General features: G+C 34.5%; 1 protein-coding gene across 6 annotated transcripts in view; it reads right to left on the bottom strand.

Annotated features, from left to right (window-relative positions):
• Positions 1 to 1,031: 1,031 nt before the first annotated feature.
• The window catches only part of SCML2 (sex comb on midleg-like 2 (Drosophila)), an 82,110-nt gene continuing 72,624 nt past the window's right edge, over positions 1,032 to 10,517 (bottom strand). For 4 of the 6 annotated variants that reach the window (XM_015564885.1, XM_015564887.1, XM_006765131.2 and 1 more), the window contains exons 12-15: positions 8,008 to 8,121; positions 6,735 to 6,980; positions 3,276 to 3,427; positions 1,032 to 2,220 (exon numbers count right to left, since the gene is read on the bottom strand). In XM_015564885.1, coding sequence (XP_015420371.1) covers positions 2,080 to 2,220; positions 3,276 to 3,427; positions 6,735 to 6,980; positions 8,008 to 8,121 — 653 coding nt within the window. In that variant the 3' untranslated portion in view covers positions 1,032 to 2,079. The remainder of the gene's footprint in view (positions 2,221 to 3,275; positions 3,428 to 6,734; positions 6,981 to 8,007; positions 8,122 to 10,517) is intronic. The other 2 variants (XM_015564888.1, XM_015564889.1) reach the window with 2 other exon arrangements.

The following is a 10,517-nucleotide window of genomic DNA, read 5'->3' as shown; positions in this document are numbered from 1 at the left end:
AAGGGGGAGGCTGGAGACCACATCCTGGCCTCTTAGTTCCTCCCCCTTCTCATCTGTAGTGTTTTTCTTTTTGTCTGTATTGGTTAGCCATCCACTCTCATGGCCACATCTTAGATTTCTGCATTATAACCACTTAGAAAAATCCCTTAACCCCTTCCCCGGCATAAACGTGTATACTCGTTTTCACAAAATGTTCTTTTTCAGTCGTCGACGAGTATACTAAGAAAATATGGTAAAAAAAATATGGTTTATAGGAAGACGAGTTACAAACTGTTTTCATAACCAGCATCAAAAATACTATATAGAACCAAAATAAAAAAATTAGTCTGAAAAAGAAACGTTTTTAACAAAAAAATTGTTGGGGAAGGGGTTAAGGCCCCTGCAAGAGACCAGCCCTTTGCCCCATATGAATCTATTCACCCATGAAATGAGGTCAAGTGTTAAACTCGAGTATTTGGACATATAAAACCACAAACTTACTAGATTGCTCTTTTTCAATATACCAATTCATACATAAATGTAACGAGGTGAAAGGAAATCACAACTGAGACTCTGACACCAGTTTTTGCAGTTATTTAACGTTATTATATTTTAAAATCTGATAACTGTAAAACATAGTATTTGTATAAACACCTGAGGACTATTCAACTGGACATAGCATCTTCACTCAAACAATTTGAGAGAAGACCAAGTTTAAATTAGAATTTTATCTTATAACACAAAAGAAATAACATAGGTGAAACCACCCTTTAAATAGTTGCATTCTTGTATAAAGTACATTTGCTTTTCTAAAAAATAAAATGAACATTCTTGCCCCTGGTGTATATTTCATTGGCATTTTCAACAAGTGGCTAATACTTTTAGCACAAATTCTCATAGCTTATAAACATTACTCCAAAGTTATACAAAGTAATAACAATAAACATATAGCACCATTTCCCCCTGAAAGTTCCACTTTAAAATTAAAGCCCAAATGATGTCAAAATTAATGCATCTTCCAAAATTTAGCAGAATAAATGGCTCAGAACCAAACTATGAATTGTTTCTTATCCCCTGAAGACTAAGCTGAGAGGTACTAATGATAGCAAATGATGCACATATTGTTTTACAGAATAAAAACGTCTGATTATATAAATAGTTTATCATTACCTCTGTGGCAGTGTAAAGTGCCATATTAAATTCAAAAAGAGCAGATTTATTTCTTTGTACACCTACAGGTATAGAATAATATATAAATATGCTGTAACCATATGAGGAATAAACAGAGACAATAAAATATATATCTTGTAAAAATTTGGGCACGGCTGTCTTCAAATAGAGATTTGAGAAATGAATGCCTACCTATGTTGTTTTAAAATAATAGGTATTCCATTGGAAAAAAATTAACCAGACTCCATCCAAGACACCCTTTTAGTATAATATCTCCTACATAAAGCAACTATCCTATCTAGCTTATAATTGTTTGAAATTTATCAAAAACAGATAAGAACACTTTATGAAAGTTTATAAGCTTGCTTTTTTTCTTTAAATATGAACAAATATAACATACAGAAAAATAACAAAAGGGTAATAATTTATATGGTTATTCCCTTTCTGGAAACTGGTAGAACACGAACAGAACACTGTTATAACAGACAAAATACTTGAGAAAGAGATGATTTCTGCTGTTGTATCTTTAAATTTTCTTCTAACGACAACTTCTCATGGATTTTACTAGAGAACTTGTCAATCCCTGATACTTTCCCCTTTGGAATTTAGCTGTTTTAGTTCTATACATAAACATTAACTGAAATCAAAGGTTTCTCTGTTTCCTACCTGAAGTATACTTGTAAACTGTATGATAAAATAATAAACTATAAAATAATAAAAAGACATAAAGAAGTTGCCAATTTGAATATGCTAATACTAATACATAAAACGGCATTTAAAGATGTAGACGGGACTGTAATGTAGCTCTGCAATTCTGTATGTAACATTCTTTTTTAGGAACTGTCTAGAAAACTAAAACTGCTAAGAGAATAAAAACACTTTTAGATTAATAAATTATCAGGACAACTGAGAATCATGGCTAATACAAACTTATATATTTTTAAAACTGGGTTTCCCTTCTTTAAGTTTTTCAATGTGGTAGCATAACTTTAGAGCTGGCCCCAACTTCAGCCCCATATACTTCATTACAACATCACTTTTGAGTAGTAGCAGAGCCTTCCCATCAATTTCCTATAGAGAGAAAGAAATTATAAAAATTAATAATGCATTCATATTTTGTCGTTATTTATACATAAGAACATTTAAAAGAGAGCAGCTGTACATTCCCAATATATATTGTCTGAATAGACATTTATTCCGAGAACTATTTAAAATATAACTTATATAGTAAAGCATCATTTGATAATTTTTAAATTCACTTCAAATTTTAAGAAAAAGGAAACTTAACCCAGTATCTTTTTTTTAAATGGCCTAAGCATCAAACTAGCTAATTCTAAATAATGTGTACCGAATAAAATACTACATTATCTGTGACAAAGGGCAGAAACCTGTAAGCGGTAGAAATAAATTTCAGACGGCCATTAACTATCTTAGAAAGGCTGGAATATGAATATGTCAACATCAACGCAAACTGTAAATGTGGTATACAGTGTTGTGTTTATTTTGAAAGCTAATCAGTTTGTTGTAATCAGTAATTTTCTTACAATATTGAAAAGGATACATCAGATATTTGGTCACAAATATGATTTATTAGAAAATATAAACATATTGTTTAATAGACATAAGGCATCCTCCTAAAATTCTTTATTTCCTTAATTAACCAATTTATGTCACAGAAGCATATTATTTGGTATCCATAAAATAAAGCTGCACTTAATCTTATACAGTTGCTGAATTCATTGGGCATCAAAACAAGATGGACACCCTGTTACAGCTTGTGGTCACCCCCTCCTACTCATGGTCCTGGGGCTGAGGAGGGAGCAGGTGGGGAGGAGGATCCTTGTAGCTGCCGTTACAAAGAAGACACCTGAGAGTGAGTGACCATGCTGAATCATCTTCTCTTGAAAACTTGAAGACTTGTAGTATTTTAGGTACTCGGGTACCCATTTAAAGTACAGATCCAGCCTCTACCACTTACGGATCTAACTTTGAACAAGGTAACCTTTCTCACATATGGAAAAATCAGTTGATAGGGTTCCCCACCATCCACACTAATCAGCTTCCAACTGAAGAGCCTGCACAGAAGTCATTCAAAGGCAGGAAAACCGGATCAAAAGATACATTACATGTTGCCTGAAGAGGTCGGCGAGGGGGCCTGATATCTGAGGATCTTTATGTTTCATAAACTGTATCACTTCATCCACACACCAGGTTGAAGGGTCCTTAGAGAAGCCTTGCTTCAGGACACTGGGGTCAGGTACAGCTATATAACTTGGAGCTTCAATGGGGGGAAAAAAGACAAATCATACTTGACCTGATCATTATCCTGAAAGAAGAGATGTTAGGTAGGAAGTGATGAACTCATTCCTGGAACCATCTGTTAGGTACCCTGGCAAGGACCCAGGACTCCAAGTGTAAAATCCAATGAAAGCTTAGATAAAGATGATGTGACGATGGGTACCCATGAGCGTCCCATCTGACTGCCCATGAACAACAACAGCAGCTTCCGAAGTTACTGTAAAGCTTCAAAGTTCATAAAACAGATTGAGCAATCCAAGGTCTCTTTGGCCACAGGAAAATACAGTAAAAGATCTGTTACTTGGGTTAAATTAGGTTCATCTAAGCTAACCTATTACTCTCTTTAAGTATTTCAATGAATTTTTCTCCTCTTTGTCTAGATTAGGTTTATTTTACTAGCTAAATACAATGGGAATTCCCCAAATTTAGTTTTCTAATTGCTTATATTTATTCACTTCAATCAATAAATTTCAAAAACTCTATTATCTTTAAGAAGAACTGAATTAGCTCTTTTACTAAATCTCTCCCATGTATTTAATATGAACGTTTTTAGCATTACTTTATTTTTTAAATTCCTGTATTTCAAGGCTCAAATGCTTATCTGAATTTTGAAGAAAACAAGATTATTTTCTGTTTATATAGGTCAGAAGTAACTTTAATAGTATACTGAGGTATTTAATATCAAATACCTCTTTCAAGTTTATTTGCATAGTAATAGATAATTTGGTTGAAGGTTTATATGTTGAAAAAATAAGTAACTAAGACATGAAACAATTGAAGTGCTCAGACCTCAAAAAGTTTTAGCTATGATGTTCACTAAATCATGCTGAAATTTCTGTGTCTAGACAAGTATTCATTTTCTCAACCAGAACGCTCAACTTTCTAGTGTGTGAAAACACAGTGGGTTGTTTTTTTTAAATTGAATTTATTGGGGTGACATTAATAAAATTATACAGGTTTCAGGTAAATAATTCTATAATACATCATCTGTACACTGTAAGCTTTACTAGGAAGATTTATATTATGTGTCTAACCAAGAAACTGTCAATACAAATTTGATCTTTTTGGAATAAATTAGCCAAAGGTGTACCTTTATTTCCTATTATCTGGATTCTGGACACTTACGGGACATTTTGAGTATTTACTGAGGACAAGAGCAAAGAAAACAGAAGATAAAAAAAGTTACAATGATCAATTTTTTGTGTGTGGCTTAGAATTTTCTTTTTCAATAATATCACAACTTTGATGTAAAATAAAACATCTTTACTAAAATGTATCTTCCTCTTCCACTAGTCAGAGATAAAAAAATGTTGGTCATATCTACCAAGAAATGCTACTGGGCTGAATCAACCAAGATAAAAGTGATGATGAAGTAGACCAGCGGTCGCCAACCTTTCGGACCTCGCAGACCACCGTGGTCCACAGACCACCGGTTGGCGACCGCTGCTGTAGACCATATCATACCTAAGACATTCTAATAACTTAGACAGAAAGATCTTTAACTGAAGAAAGACTCAATTTAACATAAACTTATTGGCAAGGCGAATCATACCACTAAATTAACTTATGTTTTGTGGTACTTCTAATTTCTGTCACAAAATCTGATATAGTTATGTCTTTTTTTTCCCATTCACAATTTACTAGCTCTTTTAGTGTTTCAGAGTGATAAGGAAGTTTCAGTGATCTTACATGATAAATAGGAGAAAAGTTGCACTTATAACATATTGAACAAATGTCTAGACTGAATCAGACTACTAGTGTAGTTTCAGTCTATTGGTAATATGAGGCAGTTTTCCAACCAAGTGATATAGTAGTTCACAGGGGGAATATAGTTATGTATTTTTGTTGTCGTTGTCTATTTCTGTTTTATTTATTTATTTTTTTCTATTCCGCGTGTAAATGAAATCATAAGGTATTTGTCTTTCTCTGTCTGACTTGTTTCACTTAGCATAATACCATCTAGTTCCATGTTATCGCAAATGGCAAGATTACATTCAGTTTTATGGCCAAGTAATATTTCATTGTATATATGTAAACTTGAACAACATATAACTAGTTTTACAGATTACTACAGATAAAGTATAAGTAAAGATATGATTTCTGGTATAAAACTGTAATATTATATTAAAACAAAGCATCGATAAGAATATCTATTTTTAATCTATTATGGAAAAATAATGTAATTAGGCCCATATCTTCAAAACAATCAGAGAAGGTTGCAAACATTTAGTGTTATTCAAATAATTACATTAAACAGATTATGTAAAAAATAAAGTCCAGCCATGTTTTTCTCCTGAATAGCTTTGCCTTGTAAATACTAGTATAGCAGTAACTATTTCTGAAATAAAGTGAAAGTGATTTGATTTTTATCCCCAACAATGTTATTGAATTTCTTTCCTATAACAAAAATCAACAATTTATTTCATTCAAATAATGGGGCAGGGCAGAAGGTTGTGTGGGCATCACCAGCAATCAGGGATGAATTCAGCTTTAACAGTTCCAATACCTTAAAGAAAAGAATAGTAATGACATTTCTAGACAGTTTCCAAGTGAAATGCTTACCTATTCTCTGGAGATGTAAGCAACATGGCGGTATAGAGTATGACCATTGAGCCAGAGGGCGTCAAGCACTGATCCAGCTACCTTCACCTTAGTCAACTGACTACTCAGAATTTTCTACCTAAAAATGTTTACCAGCACCCTACATCACAAGAAATTATTATAAAGATTTAATGTATAAGGCTATGCAAAATATTATGTGCTAGGCACATAATGTCAGATAGTGATAAAGATAATGATGTTTATTAAGTAACTACTAGTATGTAATGTTATTACTACTAGTCTTCCCACTACTAAAAAGATCAGCGGGTAGCCTTCTCAAGCCCCAATACAGGCTACGTTGGCATGGTAGTGTTAGGAATACATCTGGAAGTAAGATATTCAGCATTAGAAGCAACCTTTTAGAGCCTTGTACTAAGAAAGTCTGTCTTCAAAAGCTCATGTTCTGTGAAAATCCCTAAAAATTCAGGGTAAACTACCCCTTTATAGAATAAACATCTATCTTCAGACTCTCTGCAAACAATGTCACTTAACAGCAGAGGCAATCTATACAGGGACAATCTTAGCATCTGTAATGGCTTGGCCCTGACAGTGATGTGGAGTTGTCTCAACCTCTTCAATTTGGCACTTTCTCTAATGTGATACACTCTCAGGGGATGTCACTGAACATGGAAACCTTAAGGGGAAAGAAACACACAATGATTTAAAATCACTATTTTTAAATATACCTTCACTGTTCTTCTGCATTTGGAATTCATGGGGAATGTTCTGGGTAGATGATGTATCCAGTAGTGCTGAACTTAAGGAGAAGGGCACACCTTCAGGAAAATTCTTGGAGACTGAGGTATCAGTGCTTAAAGGATCTCCACTGGCAGGATTCAAATTACTTTCTGGATTTAGTGGTGAGTCCTGGGACTCTTCAGGAAGCGTCTCCTCTTTAGGCATGACATTTCCCTCAGAAGACAATAGTTCTTCTAGAAGAAAAAAGACAAAGGCAATTATCTTCAACAGACTTATAATTCAAATACTATTAAAAGGTCAAAAATCTAATCTTCAACAACAATTCGCTTAAGCCATGCTATACTAAACCACAAACCTTTAACACAAAGTACATGGTCGGCCATCCCCTCCTTGATATTTAGAGTAATAGACAATATCCTGAAATCCAAATTTATTCTATGACATCACTTACAGTTGCTGTGAACACCTCACTAAGGCATTCACTTTCAGAAATGCCATTCGTCACAACTATTTGTTATGATCACTCAGCTAGTTTCTAAAATTTGCCTACTAGTTGGGCACTTAAAACTTTCGCTGGAGAGACTGATAGATCTCAGAGGGAAGAGGGGTGGAGGGACTGGAAGGCGGCTGGGGATATGAAGGCTGGGTAGAGAGAAGCAAAGGGGGGAGAATGGGAGACATCTGTAATAGTGTCAACAATAAAAAAAGAGACTTAATAAAAAAAGAGAACTAATCAACAAATTCAGTAAAGTTGCAGGATATTAAATTAAAAAAATAACAACACAAAGTTGGAGAGGTTAAAAACCCCCACACATGGTGATTACCAGAGGGAAGGGGGCTGGGAGGAAGTAGAAGAAAGGAGAGGGGGAATAAATGGTGATGGAAGGAGACTTGAGTTGGGGTGGTAAACACATAATACAATATCCAGAGGATGTATTATAGAATTGTATACCTGAAATCTATAATAATTTTATTAACCAATGTCACCCCCAATAAATTCCTCTTTCTATCATCTTTCAGTAGTATAAAGTTGAATGAAAAATTTTACTGTAATTGTTTCTTTTTAATCTAATGAGAAACATTAACTGTGTCCTTCTCAAGAGAATAGAGTGCTCAACAAAGCTGCCAAAGTAGTAGCCTAATTGCCAAAATGACTTAGGCAAATACACCCCCTACCCTCAACACCACCATACAAGAGCATATATAAGTGGTATAGAATGACTTTTCTCCCCAATCTTGGGACATGTAGATACTATTTACCTTGAGAGGCATGCATCTCTATTTTGGGGAGCTTAGGAGAGAGAGGAGCAACATCAGATAGAGGCTGCTCAGAAGGTCGCTTGGTGGTTTGTTTTTCAGTTACATCTTCCTCAACTGTTTAAAAAAAAGTGTCTGTTATAACTAAGATATTCTAGCCTTTTCATATCATCACCATAAAACACTTGTTTCTAAATCATTTTTCTACTATGACTTCATCAATAATGTACCATTTGATGGTTTATGAATAACATGTTCATTTCATCCTATTAAACATTTCAGTGACATCATATTCAAGAGGTTAAAGCATTATGTCTAGGCTTTATTTATTCTAGGGCCACCACATATCTATAAATATCTCAGGAGGCAACCAATTATAATATGTCTAAAAAGGCCTCAGAAAATTGTTCCCATAAGCAAGAAAAGTTAAGAATTCAGAGTAGTTAAGGAGAAGACAGTGTATAATGAACATCCCATTTTATAGACACTAATCCTGGCCTAGGACTACTGCTACAACAACTCTACTGTTTATTTATCATTAAAACAAATGCATTTCTAGGTAAAGGCATGATCCTGAAAGTAAAGACAACTCAAATTATCAATTATATTCTAAATATTAATTGCTATCTTGATTTAATCTCTAACTAAAAGGGAAAATAAAGTAAACAGAAATCTTAAAGTTCTGATAATAGATGTCAAGAGAGAAGAACCAAGGCCAAACTTCACCTGGTTCAAAATGGTTGGGGGCTAAGGCATGCCTCTCAAAATCATCTAATGAGGAACCTTTAGCCATCTAGTTACTGATTGACTACTAACAAATCTAAGAGACTATTACCACTTGATTTTATTTTTGATCATGGACTACAAAACCAACAGGTAAAACATATTTTAGTGAATGACAAATATGTCTATAATTAGAACATTTAAATTATAAGAAAAAATTGATTTTTTCATACCCATGCAATGAAATAGAAAATTTGAATACAAGTATAGTTCTCCATAGATATTTCTTTACCTCGGAATCTTAGCAAGACCAGAAAAAAGTCTTTACTTGTTTACTTGTAATATTCTAATGCTTTCTGTATGAAAAGTTTATGAAACTGGTATATGGTCTACTATCTGGTGCTGATACAAATGTAAAATTGATTCTTGATTTCTGCTTCTGGGTATTATAGTAAGTTCAGGCATAAAATTATTCCTGCAGAGATAACTAGAAAAATCCAGATAATTAAAAAAACATACTTTAAAAAGTCATCATAGAGCAGTGATGGCGAACCTATGACACATGTGTCAGAGGTGACATGCGAACTCATTTTGGGTGACACGCATCGACAGAGACAAAAAATTGTATGATTCAAATATTTGTCTCTCGCAACGGCCAGAGTTGGGCATCACTCGAGTAATATTATTACGCACATTACTCATGATCAATAATGCAATTCTAAAACCGTATGTAAACATGTACATCGGTGTTGCATAGCAAAGATACATAGTGAAAACATCCAAGATACACTATTCCAATATTGACATTAATATGAAAAGGTAAGACTTGCACTATAAAGAGATTAATCTTTACTCATGACATTTTACTTTTACTCGAGTGACAAAATGCCCAATTCTGGAAACTGCCTCATTATTGTCAACGTGTGCCTGGGGTAAGCTTCCCGTGCATTCGGCAAACGGACGCACTTGATCGCCATGTTCTTCGTTAGGAGACAGGAGTGGGAGGGTTAGAAGAAAAAGATATACAGTGCAACAGTGTTCGACGAGACATTGTGCATGTCGGATAATTGATTACAGCACCATATATTTGTTGGTTTTGCACCAGGAGTCAGTGCAACAACACTGCAAAAAGTAAATAGGTAAGAAACCTATCAACCTTTTATTAAAAACGCTGTGATTGCCGAGACCGGTTTGGCTCAGTGGATAGAGCGTCGGCCTGCGGACTGAAGGGTCCCGGGTTCGGTTCCGGTCAGGGGCATGTGCCTGGGTTGCGCGCACGTCTCCAGTGGGGGATGTTCAGGAGGCGGCTGCTCGACGTTTCTCTCTCATTGATGTTTCTGACTCTCTATCTCTCTCCCTTTCTCTCTGTAAAAAATCAATAAAATATATTTTAAAAAAAAAACGCTGTGATTTATATTTATATTTGCAGCTTGTGATGGAGAATCAAAAAAATAAAAAAGCAAGATTGAATGATAAAGGAAGTGGAAGTAGCAGTAGCTGACCCTTTCAAGACATATGGACCGAGATGTACGGGATTGTCGACAGAAACAACAGATCATTGTGCATACTGTGTAATGAAACGGTAGTAAGCAGAACGTGGAATGTAAAGAGACATTTTGAAACTAATCATTGTCAGCTCTTGAAAAAAAGTATTGATGAAAGGAAGGAATACATTTCTAGGCAGCTACACCTCTATAAAAGTCAATCAAATTCCATCATTAAATTTGTAAGATGCTCTACAAATTTAACATCAGCAAGTTATTGTATTGCTCACTCCATAGCTCAGCATT

Source organism: Myotis davidii, unplaced genomic scaffold, assembly GCF_000327345.1.
Source record: "Myotis davidii unplaced genomic scaffold, ASM32734v1 scaffold161, whole genome shotgun sequence".
Taxonomy (NCBI): domain Eukaryota; kingdom Metazoa; phylum Chordata; class Mammalia; order Chiroptera; family Vespertilionidae; genus Myotis; species Myotis davidii.
This window is presented reverse-complemented; position numbering and strand designations above follow the sequence as displayed.